Genomic DNA, 25,780 nt, shown 5'->3' on the forward strand with positions numbered 1-25,780 from the left:
TCAGCTTGTGTTCTCGTTTCACTGCTAAAAAAAAATTGAAACTAAGCAAAACAATTCAACAAAAAGCTGTGTAAACCAAATACTGTCGACGTTCCCCACCCTGCAGCCCTTTACTCAGCAGCCTTTTCACTTGTGTGATGAAAGGCACACGCAGACCCACAGAGCACACTCACCAAAAAATACTTACATATCCCACAGGAATATCCTGAATACCGACTTTCTGAAAAAGGAGAACATTTTGTATCCGTTGCCTAATCACCACCGGTAGAATGTTTTAGGTGACATGAACATGTTTGAATGGCTCAAACACGTTCAGTGCCACTGCAGGCAGGACACCTTACCATCTACTGAGGGCCTCTGCGGCCCTGGGAGGGCAAGAAGCCAAAAAGGCTGGCAGCACTGAAGGCTCATTTCACTGTCATTAGACCCTGAAAGCAGTTAGCTTTCCCAGGGAAATAAAATGACTTCTCTTGCATTTAACATTTGAAATGTGATTTAAATGTTCATAATTAATGTCAGAATACTTTTAATTTCTATCAGTGAAAGCATATGCTGCAGTCTATTCCATTTCCAGTGGGAAGGAAACTGTGGGCACTGTGGTCTTTTGTTATTAAAGCATTACAGTAGCAGTGTGAGTCAGTAGAAATGTGAATTTGTCACAATTTCCTTGTCGGATAATATTTACAGTGTTTCAGAGTGTATGTATGTGATCAGCATTTTGTACCCACTTGGAAATTGTATCTGGACATCTCCTTTCATGGTTTGAGTTCACAAAGGCCTGGTTCCTTCAGTGCTGGTGAGGTATGAAGCCTAATAGAGCTGCAGCACACTGCTAGTGTCACGGATCTGTCCCATTTACTGTTCACAGTCACACTAGCAACTTCTGCAATGTTTGTTCTTTATGATAGCTATGCCATTGCAATTCAGAGTATAAGAAAGCCTTTGGGCAAGCCAAGAGTGCCAAGATCTTTAGTTTATGATGGTCATCATTGTTTCTCAAAAAACATTGAGACATATCAAAGCAATATCCTAGAAAAGTAGTACACGGGAGGAAGGAAGGTGAAGGAAGACACATCGTTAAAGAAAGTCACAAAGAGCTGGGGCAAACGTCTACACTACATCATGCATTGGCTTTCCCCTGCTCCCTCCCTTTTCTGAAATCCAGTGGAGCTGAAAACAGTATGCACATCCACCAGAAGAACAGAAAAGCTGACACAAGAAAAACAGAATAAAGTAAAAAAAGCCCTGCACAGATAAAGCCACCAGAAAATAATTATTTAAAAATCCCACAGCTTTTAGAAACACTTAGCAATTTTAATATATCATAAAAGAAACTGGCAAAAAAAACAATTCAAAGAGCATAAAAGAAAAAAAAGAACTACTCATCTAGCACTATCGTAAAAAGTGGAACAAAAATGTTCCCGCTAACAGCCAAATTTGCCGCTTCCCGCCCCCCCGCCCCCAGGAGACACCCCCCCCCCCCGCCCAAGGGGCTCGCTCCCCTCACCGCCACCCGCCGCCCCGCCCCGCCCCGCCCCGCCCCGCCCCGCCCCGCCCCGCCCCGCCCCGCCCCGCCCCGCCCCTCTCTCTCCCGCGCACCGCGCCTGCGCCGGAGGGGCCAGAGCCGGCGCGCGACCGCCGGGCTGCAGGACCGCGATCGGCGCGCAGAGCGCCCGGCGGCACCGCGCACGGGGGGGGGGGGGGGGGCGGCGGCGGCGGCGGCGGCTCCTGACCGGGAGGAAGCGCCGGGCGAGGCGGCGCCGCTCCGCAAGCACCGCCGCGTCACGGTGCCGGTAACCGCGGAGGCAGCAGCGATCGCTGCAGAGGGCGCCCCCACCGCGCCTGCGCGGCCCCGGGGCTGCAGGACCGCATTTTCGGGGAGCGGCCGGGAGCCCGCAGGAAAACACACAAAACCGGCACCAAAACTGCACCTCGAGCCGCGCTGCGGGGGCCGCGGCGGTAGAGAGGGCTGCGCCGGGCCACGCACCGCAGAGAGCAGCGCAGCTGTGCGGCCGCCGGGCCCGCGAAAACTACAGCTCCCGGCATGCCCTGGGGCAAGCACAGCATGGCGCCCGCCGTCCAGTGCCGGCAGACTGCAGCTCCCGGCATGCCCTGGGGCAAGCACAGCATGGCGCCCGCCGTCCAGTGCCGGCAGACTACAGCTCCCGGCATGCCCTGGGGCAAGCACAGCATGGCGCCCGCCGTCCAGTGCCGGCAGACTACAGCTCCCGGCATGCCCTGGGGCAAGCACAGCATGGCGCCCGCCGTCCAGTGCCGGCAGACTACAGCTCCCGGCATGCCCCGGGAGGCAGCTCGCCCTGCGCTCTCCCCCTGCCGGCACACAGAGCAGAACTCTCCCAGAGCTCCGAGGGTGCCACCGGGGGTGCCACGGCCAGGCGATCCGTAAGGCTTCAGGTAGTTGTTGCATAATTTTTGAAATGAAATGTGTTCCTCTGCCCGAGTCTGTTCTTTCTATGAATCCATATCTGGGATAATGTTTTCCAATAACACCTTGGATACCACGGTTGCCATTGCCCTTGGTGTGGGGGATTGCTTCCACCCAGTGAGTTAAGTGAGCCACTAATACCAACAAATACTTCCACCCTTGTATTCGAGGTGGCTCTGTTAAGTCTACCTGGAGGCTTTGTACGGCTAGCTCCTGTTCCCCAGCCACCTTTTTCTCATTACCTTTTTGTTCACTTTTTAACAAATCAGACATCGATCAACTAGTTGTTTAGCCTCCGTATATATTCCTATACACCCATATTGTCTAAGAAAATGATCACAAAGTGATTGGGTTCCCCAATGTATTTTCTGATGTATTAATGACAGAATTTCTCATGATAATGTTTTGTTTAACATCTACCTTCCATCTGGTAAAGTCCATTTTCCTTCTGGATCTTTTTCCCCACTATTTTTAAGTATAACCTTCTCTTGTTCTGTGAAATTTGGGGCTAAATTCTCATAATCCCCCGTTGTTATTACCAATAAAACTACTGATGATAATTCTGTAGCTGCTTCTCTGGCTACTTAATCTGCTAAATTATTCCCCCTTATTTCCATCGATGCTCCCCTCTGATATCCTTTCACGTGCACAACTGCAATTTCTGTAGGGAGCTTCAGGGCTTCTAAAACTTCTCTGATCAGCCGCTCGTGTACTAGCTCCTTCCCTTTTGTATTTATAAGCCCTCTTCCTTCCCATATTTTTCCAAATGTGTGGACCACTCCAAATGCATACTTTGAGTCTGTGTACACTGTCCCTTCCTTATCTCTCAAATATACCAATGCCTGTTTTAGGGCATAGAGTTCACAGGCTTGTGCTGACCACCCAGCAGGTAATTTCCCCTTTTCAAACACTTCCATCTTCTGCCCCTTGATAATTGCATAACCCAATATTCTTTTCCCTTCTAGGCATCGAGAGGACCCATCAATAAATAGTTTTTCCCTATAGGGCAAAGGTTCATCTAACAGATCTTCTCTTATTTTTGTTTGATAACTTATAAAATCCATACAGTCACGCTCTGGTTCCTGAATATCCTCCCTGATTCTCCACCCATAATTCTAGTAATTTAACCACCAGTTTTCCTTCATCCAGCACCACACCTATTCCTAATTGCACTTGTAAATCTCTACCTAGCAAATTACATCCTACCCCTGGCATTAACAACAGATCATTAACAGCATATTGATCTTCCCCTTGTATTAACACATTCTTTATAACTGGGACTGAAAACCCTTTGCCTTTGGCCCATACAGCCCAGGCTGTATCTTCTACATAATCTTCCTCCTGGGGACTTAATTTCAAATGTATCAAGGACTCTTCTGTTAGTATACCCCCCAGGAGGTAGAGCTCCTGACACCCCTAATGATTACCACCCTCATCCTGTTGGGTTACTTCAAACACCAACAGGTCCCATATTTTCTGGGGGCATTCTTGTTTACAATGCCCCCCGCCTTTCCCACAATAAAAACAACCCCTTGGGATTTCCCTAGCCAGTGGTGCCTCTTCTCTTGGTGCCACTTTCCCTTTAATTCTCCTTTTTTTTTTTTTTTTTTTCAAATATACTTTCTGTGCTTCTCTCAGGAGTTCATCCAGACTCTTATTATAATGACCTAGAGTCACTCATATCTCTCCTCTCCTCTTGTTCATTCTGATTCCACTGCAGAGGGGTTACAGGGAGTTTCTGTTCCCCGGGTATCCCCTGCTGATTTTCTCTCTCCCATATCCACATTCCAGCCGTTCTGATCATCCATCTCTCTTCAGGGGAAAAAAGGATCCCCATAACCGACTGCATCTCCTCCCATGTGTATACATTGGGTCCCAAAACTTGATCAATCTCTTCCGACAGCCCCACAGGGTCCTCTAAAAACTTCCTAATTTCTTTCTTATACGCCCTCACTTCTACATTAGTGAGGGGCACATCCACAAATCCCATCCCCCCTTGAATTCCTGCCGCTGGGACTTCCCACGAGGGATTAACCCTAGCCTCCCCGTGCTCCCTTAAACGATTCTTCCCCCCGCTTCATTGCTGCCCGGTTTCGGGTCTGATATTAACAACAGGGGCCTCCTCACCAGCATCTTCCTGCTGCACCCCTTGATTTTCTGGCTGTGTCGGGTTATACGGGGGGGGTAAGTTATCCAAAGGGTCCTATCTCCTTCCCTTCCTTTCCCTTTCACCTTCTTCAACCTGCTCCTGCTGCTTCAATTTAAAAAAATCCCAAATCTCCACAACCCCTTCCAACAGGAGGCATATTCACTTTTTTCTTGATTAAATGGTTCCTTTGAATTAACATAAATATTAAGAGCTTAACAAATCCAATCCTCTTCTGATCCATATTTTGGCCAATACACCGAATCTTCCCTGATAGGTCCTTTAGTCCATTCAAACATACAATAATTTACCATCTTGATCTTACTCTTTCCTCTGGTATACGGGCTGTAATCCCAATTTGCTAATTTCTTTCCTAATGGACTGTTTGATGGAATACCACCTGGTAATTTCTTGTTCCTTTTTTTTTTTTTTTTTTTTTCTTTTTTTCTTTTTTTTCCCCAGGGTTAGGCTTTCCCATCCCATTTTCTTTTTTTGTCCCTTCTCCCAGCCTTTCCCTTATGGACTGTGTGGGACATGGCAATCCTTGGCTCCCTATTACCCTGGGAACTCAACTACCTATCTCCTAGTGTCTTGTTTACTCAACTAGGTAACTGAAGTGTCTTGTTTCCCCTTTTCCTGGGGAACTCAACTATCCAGCTCCTAGTTTCTTGTTCACCCACCTAGACTAACTGAAGTGTCTTGTTTCCCCTTCCCTCCTGGGGAGCCGTTCACTCCTTTTCCCTCGCTTCGTCTCTTCACCGGCCGTCCCCCTCGCGGGAGCACGGACCCGCGGTTACAAACACTCCACAACCGCTTCGCCAGTGCGACCTGGGCCTCGCGTCTCACACACACACACCTTTCAGTCCTCCCCCCAGCCCGCCAGCCAGGCCCTCCTTACAGTCCCATTTTCGTTGCCCGGGTCTTGTGCACAAGGTGTAACGGCTGCCGCGGTCTCCAGGGAGCCCTACCCCCTCTTTGGCCCACGAGTCCCCTGCCGGGATCGTCACCGTCGACCTCCAATGGCGCCGGAGGGAACCGAAGAGACCCCTGAACTCAGCGGGGCGCGCCTTCCCTTCAGGGCCCTCTGGCCCCACGGCGGCGAGGCTTCTGTCCTCCCGGACGAGCCCCCAGTTGTGAGAAACAAGCCCACGTATAGATAAAAAAAGTTTTATTGGGGACAAAGTCAGTGGAGCAAAGAATACAGCGCTGGGTGCAATGGCGTGCCCTCTGGAGCCAAAGGGGCTCCCTTTTATTGTATAAATGGTTACATATTCATCTACCCTAATATATATGCATCACTACTCCAAGGATAGGGAGGGAATATTACAATTAGTTCTGAGAAATCATTAACATATCCCCCCACCCCAAGTCCCTCCATGTCACACCTGCACAGTACGCCCTGGTGGTCGTGGGCAGGGGTCTGCAGATGAAGGCCCGTAGTCTTCTTCAAGGTGTTCATTAGCTGACCCTTACTTCTGCGCCAACTCAGTCCTGTGGTCACGTACACCTTGGCCTTCAGGTCTGGGCCAATTTGCAGCTCCTTTGTCTTTCTGGCTCAGTGGTTCAGTTCCTCTCTTATCTCAAGGACAAGGGATACCAGGGATGGCCCGTCCTGTTCTTTCTCTTTCCATTGCAAAGGAGTTACCGCCCTGTGATATGGACCATCTGGTGAGCATCCCAAGGAGGGGGGGGCTGTTAGGTTAGTGTTTCCTTTGATCAATTCCCCCCTTTTCCCAGTAGTAAATTCTTTTACTTTTCTTAAAATTTGGATCGTGGTACTAATAATAGCTTTAGCCTAACTCAGTAAAAGTAATTGTTTAATTACTTTTAGCGAAAGCAAAATTCTTCTATTATTTATCACACAGTCCAAATAAAACTTAGTAATGGGATAAAGAATATTACAATAATAAGAGTTTTCAGTAGTATTTTTTGCCAATTTAAGGCTGGTATCCAACTAAACATGTCAGAAAGTGAAAATCCACTGGGAGCTATTGCAATTTGATGTAACGTTTTTAAATGTTTGGCAATGGCATGGAATATCGTGTTCGATTTGTTGAGATTTGTTAACCTCGGCACAAGAGGTGCTGTGAATCAATGCACAGGCACCTCCTTGGTGCAGGGTAAGCATTGCAAGTACTAGACGATTTTGTCCTGCCATCAAAGCTAAAGGAGAATTTTCCTGTTGCAAGGCTAAAGTGGCATCTGCTGTCCAACTGTCTGTGGCAGCAGAGAGATTTCTGAGAGGTCTTTCTAGTTCGTTTATCCCAAGTCTGGAAATTAACATTTTGATTAGACGTCTCCATACAGAATCCTGGGGGGTTCCTCAGACAGTGGGGTGACGAGGTGGAGGGTCAGATCTACGCGTGGGGCAGGGGCTGCGTTAACCCCCCCACCTCCCGCTGCAGGAATGCCCGCTGGCAGAGGCGCTGTGAAACAATCCTCAACCCTTTAATGACTGAAGAAGGAAAGAGAGAGATGGGAAAGGGCTGGGGCTGGGGCTGGGGCTGGGGCGGGCGGGTGCGGGTCGCATGTCCCAGGGGTTCGTGCCCCACAGCTTCTGTGCCCAGCTGTCAGAAGCGGCCGGGGGGGTGTGGGGCACTCTGCCCCGTGGGGTCCCTCAGGGCTCTGGCTCGCTTGGTGGGCACGCTGCTGCCATGGGATGCTCTCCGCTTGCTGCCGCCCACTTGCTGCCTGCTGCTGCCTGCCGCCGCGTTGTCCCTGTTGTGCTTCCCCTCCCACGGGGTTTTGGAGTGCTGTCTCACCCGGCACGCCCCCATGCTTTTCCTCCTCTTGGGTGGGATGTTGTCCCGGGGGAAGGTCTCCTGCGCCGTGGGGGTACAGAGCGGCGCGGGTCGCTTGGCCTGCTTGCCGCCCGCCTTGCCCGATCCGGGCACCCCCCGGCTGAAGACAGCGCCCGGCGGCAGCGCCAAGGGGGTTAAAACCACCCGGGGCTGCCTCCGCAGCGCCTCCCCCCCCAGTTGGGTGCTGCGGGGTGGGTGGCACCGGGGGGCAGGCGGGGGGCTCAGCAGAGGAGTCTCCAGAGGACCCTCTGGGCGACTCTCCAAGGGACTCTCCACAGAAGCCTCCGGGGGACTCCCTGGCAGCCACGTGGGGAGGACCGCTGCCGCCGTGCCCTGCTGCCCCTCGGGCTCCAGCAAGGGGGACATCCCCAACCCCGAGAGGGGCTCTCGGTCCCCCAGCCCTGCCGCTGCTGCTCGCTGCTTGGGACAGTCGCCCTCCGCCCCGTCCTCGGAGAGCTTCTGGAGGAGGGCAGTCGAGAAGGAGCTGTTGGCAACTTCAGAGACAGTGTCATGGCTGTCCACGGTGTCAAGCCAGGTGAGTATGTCCGTGATATCCACGGTGAAAGACAGCTCGTCCTGAAACTGCAGGTTGTCCCCAGCCAGCTCAGGAAAGGCCTCGGCAAAGGCACCTGGCCCCAGCTCAGGCAGGTCCAGGGACTTCTCTGGGGCCTCCGGGATGGTCACCCCTGCGGAAAAAGCAATGAAACCCAGCCCAGCCCCGGGGCCACACGAGCTTTCCTGGGCGCAGGACACCTGCCCACAGGCTCTGCCACCCCCAGAGCTCACCTTTGGGCTTTGTCTTGTTCTGCCCCATGCAGGGGGTAGCTGGGGTGAGCCGGTGGGGGCTGCTGTGGGGGACGCTGTCCTTGATGACCACCACGTCACTGTCGGAGGCCTCCAAGGGCTTCTTGGTGCTGCTGGGCAGGGTGTGGGGCACAGGGAGGCCCTGCACCCAGTGCTGAGCCCTGGGGTGCAGGGGATCCCCCTGGAGCACAGCCCCTGGCCCCAGCCCCATCGGCTGGTGGGGCACCAGCGTCCCCAGCACCAGCTGCTGTCCCCAGCTGTAGGCAGGGGGACAGGGAGCAGCCACGGGGCAGAACTGCACCCCAGGGGGGACCTGCACCCCAGGTGAGAGCTGCACCCCAGGGGGGAGCTGCACCCCGGGGGGAAGCAGCACCCCAGGGGTGAGCTGCCCCGGGGCCCCCACGGGCCCTGGCACCCCCTGCCAGACGCTGGCCTGTGGCAGCTGGGAGGTGACGGGGTGGAGCTGGGCGGGCTGGGAGGACACCGGCAGCCCTGGGACGGAGAGCAGCGTGCCGGCAGGGACCGGTGGTGGCATGGCCGGAACACTGAAGCTCTGCAACCCTGTCTGCGGGGGGGGTTGGAACGTGCCCCATTATGGCATCACCTCCTAACGACATCACACACGCAGGGGCCGGGACCCGGGACCAGCTGTGAGCCCCTCCACGGGCAATGGGGTCCTGGTCCCCCCGGCCCCCTCGCTCCATGGCCGCCCTCAGCCTCTGCTCAGCCACAGCCCAGGTGACACCCACCCTGTGCCTGCACCCTGCTGGGGGCTGCTCTGGGCAAAACCAGCCCTGGGATGCCCCCGCAGCTGATGAAGATTATTTAGCCTGGATAGGGAGCTCCCCAGGGGGAGGCCCCAGCTGCCCTTGTAGCAGCCCACGCAGGAGGAAGCTGAGGCCCAGGCTCGCTAATGCGGTGTATGAGGTGCTGACTTTCAAGTTCATCTTACTTTGCTTACTCCTCAAGTAACTGACCTCCAGGTGCCTGTGTTCCTCAGCAGTACACAGCCTCTAGTGTGCTGCTTCTGCTTTTTGTCACTGGGAAATTAAAGGGCAGCGTCGCAGTCAGCAGAAGACTGATGGACTTTTGAAGAAAGTACTTTTTAAAGGTTCAGCCATCTGTGATTGTAATGGCACATGTATAGAAACAGAGATGCTGCTTAAGATGATACAACTTACCTGCATGCTGAGCTCTCTGAAAGAACTTTTTTTCAGTAACAGAAGTGAGATGCTGAGAACAAAATCTGAGATGTCCATTACGTTGTCTCTCAGCTGTGTATTGGAACACCAGTTTGAGGCTCTAGATTTGTGATAAAGACTAGTGCTGGTATTTGGCTACTGTTACGTTTCCTCTGTTAGACAGTAGGAGAGTGGTTATTTTTGGCACTTAAAAATCTCTATTTACACTTCCTTTCTATTACAAGTAACACAACAAAAAAGGAAACCTGAAAACTAAAAGGTCATTGTAACTTTTCCCGTAACAGGAGAGCTTTTAGGGTTTCTCTTTTGAAGTCCTTTAATAATTCAGTATGAACTAATGAACATCTTTCATCTGGCTCAGAAATGTTTCAGGTGCATGTCGAGTCATGACCGTGCCTTTGTATGGTTGGTACTTTCTTTGAGTCGTGGGAGCTTATTTTTTTTGTTTTGACTGGAGGAAATCTGTTACACAGAGAGTCTGGAATCAGTGTTTTACTGTTTCCAAATCCCTGCTCCCTTTCGTTCCAGAGGAAAATGGGATTCTGGCTGCTTGATGATTGATGGAATGGTTTCCCAGTTCGGAGACCGAGGAGAGGAGTTGTGGAGGAGAGATGAAGGAGGAACTGGGAAATACCCACCTGCTAGTTTATATGGGAGTGTTTATGTTCACTGAAAACAGTAGCAGCAACACCAGCCCCCAAACCCTGCCAGATTTTATGATTTATAAAAGGAGATTAAAAAACTGTTAATTTTTCATTTCAGGCCGTGCTGGATCTCTGTTTGCTAGAAAGCACTGAAGAAAGCTACAGCCATGCAATTGTATCCTTCCTGGTTATTTCTATTACACCTTCATTTTGTGCACACAGACGTTCTTAAATGTTTGGCAAAACATTGCGTGTTTAATAACAGTTTTTAATTTATGCTTCAAACACAATGCGAGTGAAAACATTTAGTTTAGAATTAAGTTGTAGACAGAAGCATTGGATTTTTTTTTTCTTAGTACTGCGTATTTTTTATGATTTGTCTGGTTTTTTAATGTTTTGTGGCAAAGTCTTTTCTGATAGGAGAAAACACATTTACCAAGAAATGGTAAAGATAAAACTGGTTTTCATCCAGTTTTAATCATTCAGCGCTAAGTTGTATTGCAAAAACACCATAGTTTGCCTTATTTTATATATTCTGGAAATGAGGAAGATAACCAACTGTAGATTTTGTTGGCTTTACTAATGAAGCATTGGATGTTCAAATGTTTTGAATGTCTGACTGGTAGCTCCACTGACTAAAGAGGGAGCCTGAGTTTATAACTGAAGTATTTAAATATCTAAAGTGAACCTTTCTGAACGCCTCCACAGAAATCAAAGAGTATTTCTCTCTGGCTGTTTATGCAGAATGTAATTTTGTGGTTAGGACCTGACTGTCTTCAGGTTATAAGAGCTCCAAATGGCAAGACTAAATACATTAGTATTTTCTGCTTCTCGCCCTTTTATATTCTTAATTCATTATGTTTTTCTAAATGTAACGTGATACATTTTTGGCCTTACACATTTATTAGCCTTAATTAGGTACTCGATACCAGGCAACATGCTTGCTGCTAAATATCACACGTTCCTTTCTGAACAAAACAAACTTCAGTCAACTCCTTCCCAACTACCTTTGCCATCCCTTGGGGTCTTGTGAAGCTTATTGAAGGTTTTTGGCTTCTAGATCACAAGAATTATGAAGTAAGTATGTTACAAGTTAGTTAGAAACACGGTACAGTGTGAAGCTGTAATCTTCCAAGTGGATTTTAAAAACTGGTGCTTAGCTAATGACAGGTGCTAAACCATGAGAAGCTTTTTTGTAATACTGCTGCGACATCTTCAGCAATAAATTAGGATTGGAAAGTTTGTTTAAATGGCTTTGAGAGGAAATGGATTAAAACAAAGAAGAAATCAACTTTCATAGATTTGAATTTTCCAGGCCATTGGTTTAGGTTGTTTTCAGCAGCCCAGTTGGGCACTTTCTCAAAAGCAGTGGTTTAGGTGCTTTAAATATGCAAGCCATGATCCTAGCAGCAAGGTTGGAGAGAGACTTTTCAACCTAATCCATGTTCTTTCCGATGCTGAAGGTTGTTCTTTGCCTGTCAGGATGTAAATGTAAACTGTTTGTCTGGGAGAATAACCTACTATTTAGTAATGTATTTCTGAAGAAGTGATGTTTGTATGCAGAGATTTGGCTAACCCAGAAAAGTGCAAATTACTCCTTTTAAAACACTCACTTTGTTCTGTATGGCTGACTGAATTTTCTTCCTGCAGATCTTTGAGAATTTTGGTTTCCACGTCCTCTATCAAGTATTTTGTCTGTCAGTCATCTCAGTGTATTTACGCCACATTCTCCCTCCCTGAAGAGACTTCTGACTATTTTTGTTGCAGCCGTGTCCGTGTGGATCTCAGTACCCCTGACCTCGAACTCCTGCAGAATTCCCCGGCCCCGCTTTTCCCTCCAGCAGCCCCCAAACTGTGTCACGGCCACTCGCCCCCCCGCTCTCCCCGGGACCCCGCAGTGGGGGGGCGGGAGCGCCAAGGAGGGGGAAGCTTTGGGCTAAAAACCTGAACTTTTACACCGCTGCAATTTCAAAGAACCCCAACAGGTTGGTTGTCCCAGTTGGGGCTGTGCAGATGTGCTGGTGTGTGACTGCGCTTGTCCTTTTCCCTGGGATTTGACGTTTTTTTACTGTCCGTAAGGGCTTGTTGTGTCTGCGGGGTTTCTCTATCAGGTCACCCCAGGGGAAGCTGATTTTAGCCCTTTGCTTTCACTCCAAATGTGAAAAAAAGTGACGCATTTCATGTTTGAAATTAAAACCCAATCAGGCCTCCTCCTGGGGCCAGAAGGAAGGACGGAGCCCCGTCACTCTCCCCACGGGGACTGACCACTGTCCTTGATGTCTGTCCCTGGGGCTCCCCAGAGCTGGCCGTCCCTGCCGGGCTTCGGGGCCAAGGAAACGCCGGGGTGCCAGGGGCTCGTGGGGCTCAGGGCAGCTCCGGGCACATCCGAGGCCGAGGTGCATCTGCCCCTTGGATTCTGCAGGGGCGGTTATTTGCTGCCCCCTTAGTGGTTGAAACTGTTTTGCTTCCTGGCACAGGGACTGGACAGAAGCTCCTTCCCTGTTAGTCTGGGAGGACTTGAGGGAAATGAGGAAGGCACAGCATGCACGCAGGTATGAGGACAGGGAAAAGGAGCCGTGTCAAGATTTTTCTGCTGTTTCAGATATGAACTCAGACATTTGTGAGCATCCCAGCATCCAAAGTCAGATATTTTTCCTCTGAGCCACGCAGCTTTTCGCCAGTGAAAGTGAGTTGGGCTGAGCTGGCCTTCGGGATAACTCCGCTCCTCTCTTTTTTCATGGTGTGCCTACGCTTTCCCTTGCTCTGCAGGAGTTTGTTTCTTTCTTCCCCTTTCCCCCCTGCCCAATTCCATCCTCTTTCAAAGGTAATCATGATTTAGCTTTCTGGAGAGATCACTGTGTAGGTAGACACAGGGTGTAAGTATAGGCTGGTTTATACCTCCAGAGCTGTAGGTTGAGCTCCTCGACCTTTAAAAGGTAGAGAGGTATGGGCTCTGGGCAGAGTTACTGTTTGCCAGGTATTATTTCTCTTGGGGTCCTGTGAGAGTGATGGGAAGGTCATCAACCTGCAGCTCTGCAGCAGCTAAAACTACCACTGAAAGCGTTCTGATGGCGGATGCTGTTCTCTGTGTTTCATTTTCAATAATCATTTCATGGAGCTAGAATTCTCCCAATGTGACCAGGTGATGGGGATCCTCTTGCACTGGTCTTCTGTTTCTGGAGCTGTCCCGTCTGTTCCCGAGAGGGGTGGTGGGCACGTGTCTTAGTTTGGGCTGAAATAGAGTTAATATTCCTTTTCAGGGGCTAGATGAGTGCTGTGTTTTGGATTTAGCTTTGGGTTTGGTATGGGAAAAATGCTGATAGCACACTGATGTTTTCAGCTGCTGCTGAGACTTCAAGGACTCTCCAACTCCCCATGTCCTGCCCGTGCACAAGGGCACAGGGAGCAGGGAGGGAGAACAGACAGAGCACCTGACCCTAACTGGCCAGTGAAATATTCCATATCATGGAATATCATGCTCACTATATAAAGGAGGGGTGGTTGGGAAGGAGCGCTCTCGATTCCGGGATTGCGATTGTGGGATCTTGGTATCTCGGGGTCGCTGGCCGGGAACGGGCTGGATATTGGTTATCGAGTGGTGAGCAATTACGCTGTACATTGCCTGTTTATGTATTTCTTTTTGTTTTCCCCCCATCATCGTTATTGTTTTCATTTTATTGCCATTATTAAACTGTTCTTATCTCAGCCTGCAAGTCTCCCTTCACCCCTCTAATCCCCTCCCCCATTCCCAGGTGGGGAGGGGGAAGGGAGGGTGATTAGCTGCGGTGGTTGGTTGCCAATCAGGCCCAAACCACAACAGCACGGCATGCAACGACTGGTGGAATGGCTTCACTGGTGGGCTTGGATTTAGGGAATCCCCTTGGGCAAACCAATAGAGCAGATGCTCCATCCCAGAATTTTGATGTGCTGACATTCTAGAGAGAATGTGGAGGCTTTTCCTCTTCAGCCTTCTCTTTGTTCTTCCTCTTCCTCCTCCTCCTCTGGTTCTGTCATCGTCATCCTTCTGTTCTTCCTCCTGTTCATCCTCTTGCTCCTGCTCTTCTTCCTCCTCCTTTTACCCTGTGTCTTCTGTCCTGGTTGGGGCTGGAATACAGTTGCTGTTCGTTTTGGTCGCTGGAGGAGTGCTGATGCACACGGAGATTTCAGGGACTCTCCAGCTCCGCCTGCCCTGCCTGTGTGTGGGCGCGTGGGGGGGCGGAGCACAGCTGGAGCGCTGGGCCTGGATTGGCCGCTATGCCATGTCATGTGACATTATGCTCACGATATAAAGGCAGGAGTGGGCGGGAAGGCGTGGGCTCTCACTTCCGGGAGTGTTGCCACGGGGTCTGTGTGTTTCGGGATCGCTGGCCGGGAGCAGGTGGGTGTCAGTCGGTGGGCGGTGAGCAGCTGTATTGTACATTACCCGTTTATACTGTCACCGTATTATTTTATTACTCTCATTAAACTGTTTATCTCAACCCGCGAGTCTCCCTTTGCCCCTCCGATTCCCTCCCTGGTCCCAGGTGGGGGAGGGTGGGTGAGCGGCTGCGTGGCATTTAGCTGCTGACCAGGCTCAAACCACGACAGCTTGTCCCAGCTTTATTAAATTGCAGCCGTTTCCCAGAGGGAAGTCGCCCCTCAGCCTGGCTTAGCAGCACCAGCAGCCCAGCGCTCGCAGGGTGCGTCCTGGTGTCTGCTGCTGCGTTTGCGAGCTCAGAATGCAGATGGTCTGAGCTGCCAGGGAACAGATGGAGGGTTCTCTGTCATTCTGCAGGGGCTGCAGGGCTGGGAGCGAAAGGAACAGAGCCGAGATGAGCCCCCGTGTGTGCAGAGACCCCCTGGCATCCCCTCCAGCCCGTGCTCTCGACTCACTGGTGCAGATCTCGGGCAGCTTCTCCTGGCTTTGGTCCCTGAGGGGCCACACAGCAAGCCCTGGGCACAGAGCATCGTCTGAGCGCCCGCTGCCCAGCACGCTCCCAGCAGCGCAGCCCCCGGCCCCGCCGGCTCGGCTGCACACTCTCCTGCCCCTCCGCAGGGCTGAGCCCAGGGCAGGCCAGTAGCTGAGGCGGCAGGGACCGGGCAAGGCGGCCACCAAGGCCACCAGCGTGGGCAGGGCTGGGAGAGGGAGGCCAAGGCCCTGCACGGGGCAGCCGGGGCTCTGGCAGCCCCAGGGCTGCTCCTCGCTGCCAGCGCAGCGGCAGGGGCTGGGGCCGGGCTGCCAAAAGAGGGACCCCAGGGGCTGTGGCTCACCGAGGAACCTGACGGCCGCCTCTCGCAAGGTGACCTGGTCGTCCTCCAGGTACGGCAGGCTCTGAGTCACAGAGTCCTCAGCCCTGCTGCTGTCCTGCACCAGCTGGAGAGAGCACGGGGCTCTGGGGCACAGTCCAACCACCGACTCCTCCCTTTGCCCTGTAGCTCTCTTAGGAAGTCTCTAGTGCCCTCAGGACCCCTCCTGAGTCTTTCGGTGCACCCCAGGCCCCTGTGCGGGACTTTGAGCACCCTAAGAAACCCCACTGCACTGGGGGCCTGGCCCCTAGACCCTACACCACCACTTTAGACCCCTCAGCACCCCTCATGGGGCTCCGGCAGAGAGCTGCTCTCCTGGGGAGCCCCGTCCTCCTGCCAGGCCACCCTGGGGCGGCTGGGGGGTCTCTCTGCCGTCCTGTGGGACAGAGGGAAGGGGCAGGGGTGGGGAAGGGGGAAGCTTTGGCTGAAGGTCTCTGTGCCATGGGGGTGGTGGGGAAAGACGTGGGCTGCTCTCAGGGGCTCCTCACCGGCCCCGTGCTCCTGCCCTGTCCCCTCACCGTCCTACCGGACACTGTGGGCTGGGGGCCTCAGCCGTGCTGAGCACACGCAGGGCAGTGGGGTGTCACAAAGGGAGGTTGCAAAGGGCCCCACGGTGACCCACCGCCCACGCAGGGTGTCCCCTGGGGGAGCACAGGGCTGGCTCAGCCTTGGGCACCTGGGGGATCTCGGGGTGCCTCTAGGCCCCCCTTTGCCTTCAAGTTCCCTGGGACCTCCCTGGTGCCCCCCACTGTGTCCCAGAGCCCCATGGTCAGACACCCCAGCATGTTCCCAGGACGGCCTTTTCCTTTGCACCCACTGCTGAGCCCTGCCTCTGCCCCTCGATGACATTACATGTGTGAGATTCACTCAAGCTTAACAGAAACCATGGAAGGTTTTTGACTTCTCATCCCTTTTCCAACCAAACAGCTTTGGCTTTGTTCCTGGGGTGATCCCACCTTTGGGAAGCTGTGACGGGCCCTGGCCCAAACAGCTGAGGGTGCCTTCCCCGCACCAGTGCTGAGTTTTGAAATCTGTACCTTGGCCACGAGCTGGCCCTGTTCAGTCATGCGAAAGAAGAGCGGGAGCAGGCCCATCCGCGCTTTCTTCCTCATCTCTTTCTTGGTTTTGCCCACCACGGTCTTAATCAGGTCTTTGAAGAGGCTGATGGAGAGCTCTCACAGCTGGCTGAACCCCTGGCAGGGAGAAGCACAGCACGACTTGAGCAACCACGACTCTGCCCATGATAAGGAGAAGCGTGAGCACGGCTGGGGTGAGGGGAGACGCTCCAGGCTCCGACTCTGCCCGCCGGAGTTGGGGGCCAGATCTGCAGCCGCGGCTGAATGGCCCCGGGCTTGTGGAAGCCCCCTCAGGAGATTTCCCTCAGGCACTGCCTGTGCCCCAAAGTGTTCTCCCAGCCACCCTGCATTCCCCAGCAGCTGCCTCAGCCACACTAGGCAATATATACTGAAAAATAACGCTCATGTCAACAAGTGATGGCCATGGTTGACAACAACGTGCGGGGTCATGCACGACTCTTCTGCATCTTCAGAGAGCAGGGGGATGAGGGAGTCCCTTGGGAGGATGATGATGAGGGCAATGCCACCACTGGAGAAGTCCCCAAGAGACATAGGGCCACCCCCAAGTGAGATGGGACCCTTGGAGATGGCCCCAGGGAGGAGGGGAATGGGACTAGAGATGACACCCAGTCATGAGAGACTCCCTGGGGAGATCCCCTGGAGAAGAAGGAGACCCAGAGACTTCCCAGAGGGAGACAAGATCTCTGTGAAGATGTCATCAAGGGAAAGGCATCCTTTGGGGCATCACTGGGACACAAGAACCCCAGAGGGTGTCCTCAAGTCCTTGAAGACCCCATGAGATGTCCCTCCTCAGGAACATCCTCAAATACAGAATAAAGCCCATGACCATCCCCATTCAATCCCAGTTCTGCCAACAATTCATAATTGCCCTGATACCATTTGCCACATGCACCCAAAGGAAATGCTATAAATTTAATAACATTAGCATTTATCAATTCTTGAACTTCATCTTTGAGGTGTTGATATTTCTTTACTTTGTTGCTGCTTCCACCAAAGATGTTGATTTACTTTCATGCCTAATTGTGACATTTACCACCAAGGCTTTTTCCTTTCTAACAAATACCAAATCTGGTTCATATAATTCATTTTTTTTGTCTTTCAACAACGACTCTTGAAATACTACCCATTCTTTCTTTTTAGCTTCTTCCATCATAGTTCACACAGTTGGTTATTGCCACGTCCCACTCGGACAAGAGAGACAAGTGACATCAATTCGCAAATCCCCAGTGGGGTGGACAACGGTGAGACAAGTCTCAAAGTCCACGCACAAACTTTTATTAATTTCCCCACAATGTACTAATTCAATACACAATAATTGGCTAAGTATATAACGAATTATGGCAAGCGATCTAGTATGCTTCGCATTACTTAATGGTAATAAGTGAAAAAGGGAAAAAGAAAACAAGAGAGAGAGAAAATAAATAGAGGTCACTGGTCTGTGGTCCTGTGTTGGTCCCTCCCGAGTTCCTCGGGGATGCATCTGTCTCCTTCACTTCTTTCTATTGCTTGCTCACTTGTTTGCTTCTCGTCCCCCCCGCCCCAGTTTACACACACTTTCCTTGGGTCCATCCCCTAGGCCGACCCACATACCTATGTATGGGGAAGAGTAAGGTGCTTTATGAGATGATGTAATTAGCATGATCTTGTTAATCTTTGTTAGTATATTCAGGGGTGACAACTTTAATATGCATTTCGTGGATAATGAAGCAAAGGTCATTCAGCGGACACATGGCCCTTGAAACTTTATGAGCTGCCCCAGGGCAGAGCCATCCTGCCTTCACAGGGCTCCCTCCCTACTGCCCCCTGTGCTGTTTGGGCAGCCTCATCTCCTCCAGACTCCACATTATTCACCTTGTGACTAGCCTTTCATTTTATTCCAAACAACTTTGGAATAAGACTTAAAATCGTTTGTGCACTGCCCTGAGGAGATCCCCTTTCATGAAGGAGATGGTGTTACAGAGGGTAGCTCGGTCACATATCTACTGTGCAGAGGCTCTGTACACAGGAGATGCTTCTGCAGCTCCAGACAAGGTCTCGGAGGAAAAGCCTTAAGCAAAAATGTCACTGCAGGGTCCTTTTTAGTGTTTAAATGCAGAGGGTATGGAAATTCATTTACACTGTCTCAGGGTCAAAACAAAAAAGAGGAGTACAAATATTTCAAAATGGTATGAGTAATGAAAATTCTTTATGGACAAATTTATCAGAAAAAAAAAATAAATAAAATCAACAACTACAAAATATATAGAAGACAGGTTGGTCCTGTAATGAGTTCTGTTACGAGTGATAAGGAGAAGAAGATGGGCAGTATATTGCTTCTAAAAAAAAATCTAGTCATCAGCTTCCGAACTGCATCCTTGAGCTGCTGGTTCCTCATGCTGTAGATGAGGGGGTTCATTGCAGGAGGCACCACTGAGTACAGAACGGACAGCACCAGGTCCAGGGTTGGGGAGGAGATGGAGGGGGGCTTCAGGTAGGCAAACAAGCCAGTACTGACAAGCAGAGAGACCACAGCCAGGTGAGGGAGGGATGTGGAGAAGGCTTTGTGCTGTCCCTGCTCAGAGGGGATCCTCAGCACGGCCCTGAAGATCTGCACATAGGACAGCACAATGAAAACAAAACACCCCAATGCTACACAGACACTAATCACAATAAGCCCGGCCTCCCTGAAGTACATGCCTGAGCAGGAGAGCTTGAGGATCTGGGGGATTTCACAGAAGAACTGGTCCACCACATTTCCATGGCAGAGTGGTAGGGAAAATGTATTTGCAGTGTGCAGAGGAGCATTGAGAAACCCACCGCCCCAAGCAGCTGCTGCCATGTGGACACAAGCTCTGCTGCCCAGGAGGGTCCCGTAGTGCAGGGGTTGGCAGATGTCAACGTAGCGGTCGTAGGCCATGACGGTGAGGAGATAAAATTCTGCCGAGATCAGAAGAAAAAAGAAAAAGACCTGAGAAGCACAGCTTTGGTAGGAGATGGCCCTGGTGTCCCAGAGCAAGTTGGCCATGGCTTTAGGGAGAGTGGTGGAGATGGAGCCCAGGTCGAGGAGGGAGAGGTTGAGGAGGAAGAAGTACATGGGGGTGTGGAGGTGGTAGTCGCAGGCGATGGCGGTGATGATGAGGCCGTTGCCCAGGAGGGCAGCCAGGTAGATGCCCAGGAAGAGCCAGAAGTGCAGGAGCTGCAGCTCCCGTGTGTCTGTGAACGCCAGGTGATGGAGCTGCTGTTGGACATCAGCTGGTTCTTGACATGGGGGCACTGGCCTAAGAAGGAAAAGATGGGACAATTGTGACAGACTGCAAGCAAAGCCACTGCATTTCTCTTCGAAATCCCTCCCCCCAACTCCCAATTCCAACACATTTCCTTTGTTTGCTCTGAGGAGCAGGACCTCTGTCCCATGTGCTGCCAAGGAGCCAGCTCTGCCCTGCTGCCGTGAGGACATGGGATTTGGTTCTTGTCTCCTCCAGTGTTTACAAGGGATGTCAGATGCAATTCACCCTTAATAGAAATGTTCAATATCTGCACTTATGGCTCCCAAGAGTGTGGGATGCAGAAGAGAGGTTTAGCATGTGTTATGATAACTTTCTCTGTGTCTTTTATTTTCCACCATTATCACATCTGTTGAGTACTGCTTCTAGAAATCCTCAACTTTAAGACTGAAAGTGTGGAGTCTTAAGACAAGACAGGCAAAAGGGCTCAGCTGTCTGTGGCTCAGTGCAGTCAGGAGAGTAGCAGTGTCAATCAAGCTTGTTCCAAGCTGCCCTGTGCTTTCATTTCTGCTATCTGGAGGATGAATGCACACAAAAATTACTCTCAAAAAAAAAAATGTAACTGGACTCTAATGAAACAGGGGAGTCTTGTTTCTCCCATCTGCATGGAAATGTCCGAAAAATCTTTTTACCACCACAGAGGTGCAGTTGTGAGGGAGAGGGCAGGACACGGCCCCTGTCAGAGAGAAGCAAAGGAATCTGCGAGGAGACTGACAACCCCCAGGGAATGGCCCAGCACTCCCTGGGATCCTGCTTGGAGCTCTAATTTCCAGGAACTGTTTCTCTGTCCCCACATCTCCTCCCTGTCCCTGCTCGCAGACCCCATCCCACCCACCATATCCCCAGCTCTGCCCAGAAGACACCTCCTGGCAGCAGGGCACTGACCAGGGGGATCTCTGTGCTGGCAAGTCTTGAAGAGAACTTCAGATAAACCCTGAAGAGACCAGAAAGGTGATGGTAATGCTTTCTGTAGACTGAGGTGGGTGAAGGGACTTTAGCAGGTTTCCTGATAAACCCATTCCTCACTCACTGTAATGCTGTAGGAGTGTTTGTCTCTTATGCAAATCTGAACAGATCCATGACCATATCCACCTACCATCACAGCTGGACAGTGAAAGCACCATTCCTAGCAAGTTCCTTTACTGCCAGGTAGCCCCCGCCTTGATGTCCTTCTAGAGAAGTGCCCTGTGAAATGTCCCAGGGGTGATCTGGAACTGTCATCAGCCCTGACCCACGTAGCACCCTCTCGACAGCAGAACAACCCTGCCCTGCACTACAGTGGCTTGCTCCTTCCCCCCACAGCTGGGACCAGCTCAGCAGCAGAGGACCAGTCCAAGGCATTTTAATGATCCCTCAGGTGGGCTTGGTGCCCAGTCCATGACCCTGAGAGAAAGCTGATGAAACTTCTCAAGAAGGCAAAGTCAGACGTAAATGCCCAAGTTTCTTGGAGCATTAATGGGTCCCTCAGAGGGACGATACTGCCAGAGCAACCCTGGGGGCTGGTTAGAGCAGAAAACTGGAGGCAGAGGCAATGTAAAGGTGGCTCTGATGCTGAGTAAGCCTGGATGCATTTTATCAAGCCAAAGGGCAGCCCTGGCCCCAGCCCCTGGGAAAGGAGATGCTGTCCTACACCCACGGCTCAGGGCTCTTCCCGGGGCAGTGTTTTGAGGGGATATGCAATGCCAAGGGCAGGACTGTGGTTGGACACCTGCCAGGCTCTTGGGTGGAGACAAGGGGGCCATGAGGCCCCAGTGCTGTAAGGATTAGGTGTCTCCTGGTAGGCCTTGGTGACACAGCCAACAGCCAGAGCCAACAGGAGGAAGAGCTCAGCTCTTCTGGGGGCTTTGAACCTTGTCAGCTCCCTTGGCCGTCTCCACCACAGGCTCTCCTATGGTGGCCTACGCCTGCACTTGTTTTCTGGAAGGCTCTGGACATCCACCGTGCTTACCAGCCTTGCTCTCACTTGACCATCTTCCTACCCTTGCTGATATCTCTCCATCCTCACGGGCTGTTGGTTGGAATGCAGAGCTTTGGCCAATCCAGACTCTTTCTGGGTGGCCTATTGTACTACACTTGGAGAGACGCTTCATGTAACTCAATGTAACACAAAATCCTCATGTCCGGTCTCAACTTCCAAAGCTTCGCTTTGTGCCATTCTTCCTTTCTCCTGTTGTTTCTCGATTTAGAGAAAAATCTCTACCATCTCTGAAACCACACTTCAACCCATGTCAGGATAGTCTGGGTGGCCATGCTCATCCTGGTGCAGACCTGTATGCATGTGGCCTTGTTTGTGGCCAGCATGCACCTCTGTCTTGTATGGTGTCCTCGTAGTGCCCAGGCTCTTCTCCTCAGGGTCCCTGCTCAGCTACTCAGGTCCAAGCCTGCCCTGAGAAATGAGGAGATTATTCTTCCTCCTAATGCAGGACTGGACACTTCTCCTTGTAAACTTCAAGAGGTTTCTGTTGGCTGGAATCCCATAGTTTCTCAGGTTTCCCTGGGCTGAATCTCCATTTGGTCAGCTGTTAGTGCCTCTGTGCAGATAGCTCACCTTGATGGTGGTGGTGTCTCTCACATACTAACAGTCTGAGGAGATGAAGGGCTTTACAGCCCCAGGAAGGAATTACCATCAACACAATCTTCAAAACAATGAATGAGATTACAAAACAAGCAAAGTCAGGGTCAGTGAAGAAAGGGTAATGGGGGTTGAGCTGTTTGTATGTTGGACCGTGTTAGTGGAAAATATATACCTGTATAGAGACTGAAACAATAAGGATCTCTCCAGAAGCCGGTTTTAGGTTCTCCAGCTGTCTGGGACCTGGATCCAGGATTCCCTCATCCCCCCAGTTCCTCCACGCACAGACAAGCACATGCACACACTAATGTCTCTCTCTAGCACAACATCACAGAACCGCTGAGCCTGGAATGCAGTCAGCTTCCACCTCCTCTGTCCTTCCTCTTCATGCTTGGTTTCTGTCAGGAGCTCCTTTTTCATCCATGCCATCCTCCTGCCACCTGTTCTCAATTTCTTGCATGTCCGTGTGGACTGTTCTGGAGTGTGATGTGGAGATCATTAACCATCAAACAGCTCTCTGCACCCTTTCCTCTTCAGGGTTATATCCCATGGGATTCTTCCAAGCAGGTCCTTCAGCAGGTCAAAGCCTGCTCTCCTGATGTCCTGCCCCTTGCTTTCTTTCCTCTCTCAGCATCCTGTACTCTACTTTCTCACCCTTGGTTGTTACATCCTTGACCCTTGTCAGGAAGGTGTCACCAGTGAGCTCCAAAATCCTCCTGGGTGCATTGCACCTCTTCAGCAGAGGCAACTGGGACAGTTTCAGTCTTCCATGAGGTCCAGGGCCTGCAGACATGAAGCTCCTTCCAGTTGTCTGAAGAAGGCCTCATCTACCTGATCAAGAGGTCTGGAGCAGAAATCCACCCATCCTCCCACAGTGCTGTCCATGTTGTTCTGCCCTCTGATCCTGGCCTACCAGCTCTCAGCTAACTCACTGTTAGTCCCCAGGCAGAGCTCCATGCATTCCTGCTGCTCTCTCACACCAAGAACAACCACCCCTCCAGGTCCGGACCTATGGCCTTATCATTACCTGACTGCAAGACCCCATATTTTCTCCAGGTGCCGCTTTGGGCCACTTTCTCTCTCAAGCAACCAACTCACAGATCCTCTGGGCTCAGCAGGGTCTAGTCCAGATGTAGGGTCTCCAAATACCTGGCTCCCAGGACTCTCCTACTTGCTGGTTAATCTGGTTTGATGTGCACTAGTGTTTCCACCCGCTGACATACCCACCAACATGACATGCACACAGCCTGATCTCTCCAGTTGCTGGCCCTGGAGGTGCATGAGCCCCTTTGACTTGTGCTTCCCACTCCAGGGGTGGGCCCTTGGACCTCTATCCGTACCAAGAGCAGACATCTCCTCACCCCAGAAAGTTGTGGAGGATGGAGTTTTGTAAGAAGACAGGACAGACTGGAGTCATCAGTTGCATGGTACGCCTAAACCAGTATAATGACCAGCCACACGTGACCATCTCCTTTCATCCCCATTTCCCGCTGTTTTCCAATGCTTCTTTCTCCCCAAACCACCTTGGTCCTTCCCTTTCCCTGCCTTTGGTTCTTTCCTAGGCATGCCACAGCAAGCCTGGTACAATCCCCAGTGATCTCTCCGGCATCCCATAAGGACTCTCAGACCCCCAGAGGCAGAAACCCCCACCCTCAGTCGACAAGGTCACCCTGGGAGGCTCCTCTGATTGATCCACTTGTTAAATGTCACACCCAGATATTTTGGACCTCTCTCTGAACGAGTATTTTTCACTTTGGGTTTTAAACTGTTTCTCTGAAAACAGGGTGTTTCCAGTCCTAAGAAATGGAAATTATTTTTGTTTGTGAAAGTGTTGGGGATTAGGTCAGATAAAAATGTCCATGTGGGGTATATGTGAGACGGAGCACAGTTTGTCTGACCATGACCCAGTCCTGATGACATCGACTCCACGAGGCATTTACTAGCACTGATCACACACGATAAGGACCGTAACATGCATCTATCCCAATTACCTGGTAATTCCTCTTCAGTCCCGTCCACCTCTGTTTCTCTGTTCCCTCCCTCAAAGGCTGTGTCACGCACACAAGCCCAAATGAAAAAGATTTTAAAGAGTCAGAAGTGCAAGCCAGGCTGACAATAACCATTTTTCAGTGGTTAAAACACACTCAATATGTCAAGCAGCAGTCATACCCTGAGATTAAAGACACCCTGGAGTATTTGAGGGCACATCATAGGAAGGAGGACCAGGCACCTGTATTAGGCTTACGTGGCAAGGTTTTTTGTTAGCAGCAGGGAGAGGGGCATGCAGGGGTGACTTCTGTGAGAAGATGCCAGAAGCAGCTCTATCATGTCAGATGTGGGGTGCATGGGGTGAGCTGAGTCCTGCTTGAGCCCAAGGGCCTCCAGCTCTGGATGAGATGTTCACATGCCTCAGCTGAATTCCTGCCCTGCACAGGGGAAACAAACCCTTTTCTTGTCCTGCTTTGTGTGTCCTTTTTTTTGGTTTGGAACAGGAAAATGACATTTTCCAGACAGGGACATTGACGGCTTTCACAGGCCAGACCATGCTGTAACCGGTCTCTCTCCACTGTTGGGAGAGGTACATTGGTGATTACTTCAGCTGACTTTAGAGAACATTCCCCAGGGGTGGCCCCGCTGCCTTTCAGGAGCTGTCAGCCCTCGAGCACCAGGGATCTCTCGAGGGACAGCAGCAGTGTAGAGAAAGTGGTGCCTTGGGCTGGGCCGGGCTCCAGGGGCAGGAGGAGCTGATGGCAAGCGGGAAGCACAGGAGAGAGACAGCTCTGCCCGGGAGCAGCATCTCTGCAGAGCCACGGCAGGGCTGAGGGCACTGCCCACAGGTGACAAGGGGAGAGGAGAGAAGTGACAGAGATGTAAGACAGTGTGGAGTGGGAGGATGCTGAGAGTTCACTGGGGGACAAATCATCACAGCTCCTAACACGGTAAGTCTCTGGCTGCAGGTGGGAACTGGTAGAGTCTCTGGGAGGGTCCTTCTAGAGCTGGCACATCCCAGGGCTGATGCTCTCTGGAGCAGTGATTATCTGCTGAACAGTCAGGGGGACAGGGCATGTCATTTCCCTTTTCCTGGGGACGGCTGCAGGAGCGTGAAGCTGGGTGTGCAGCCAGGGGCACCCCGGGCTGTCCTTCATCACAATCACCCCTGGTAGGGCAGGGTCAGTGTGCTGCTGAGGGGGTGATGCGTGGGTCAGGGCTGCCCACAGCTCCTGCTGACAGCCTGGACAGCTCTGGAGGGGAATCTTGTAAGAGAGAAAAAAGGGAGGCTTCAGCTGCAAGGGAAGGAGCCTGTGCTTTCAGTTTGCTACTCTGGGTTGGCTGGGTGAGCAGTGAGAAGCTGGAATGACTCTCACTGGTTTGGAGAAGGTACGGATAATGCAGATCTGTTTCACTGAGAGGTGGATGAGTCTGGGAGCATCAGAGCAATCCCCCATGGCTTACAGATCACAACAACCACCAGCAGCAGGCTTGGCAGGTTTTCTCTGACATTCCTACCTGAATTTTTAA

The 25,780-nt window shown here is 51.6% G+C and overlaps 1 protein-coding gene across 1 annotated transcript; it reads right to left on the reverse strand.

Moving 5' to 3' along the window:
- Positions 1 to 14,006: 14,006 nt before the first annotated feature.
- LOC122154199 (olfactory receptor 14C36-like) lies at positions 14,007 to 19,499 on the reverse strand. The gene is made up of 3 exons (XM_042801425.1): positions 18,705 to 19,499; positions 15,294 to 15,396; positions 14,007 to 14,188 (listed from the first exon to the last, which is right to left on the reverse strand). Exons 1-3 carry the CDS (start codon positions 19,497 to 19,499, stop codon positions 14,007 to 14,009), a joined length of 1,080 nt encoding a protein of 359 aa, XP_042657359.1.
- Between the last annotated feature and the right edge of the window lie 6,281 nt (positions 19,500 to 25,780).

This window comes from Tyto alba, unplaced genomic scaffold (genome assembly GCF_018691265.1).
Source record: "Tyto alba isolate M040663 unplaced genomic scaffold, T.alba_DEE_v4.0 Super-Scaffold_34, whole genome shotgun sequence".
Taxonomy (NCBI): domain Eukaryota; kingdom Metazoa; phylum Chordata; class Aves; order Strigiformes; family Tytonidae; genus Tyto; species Tyto alba.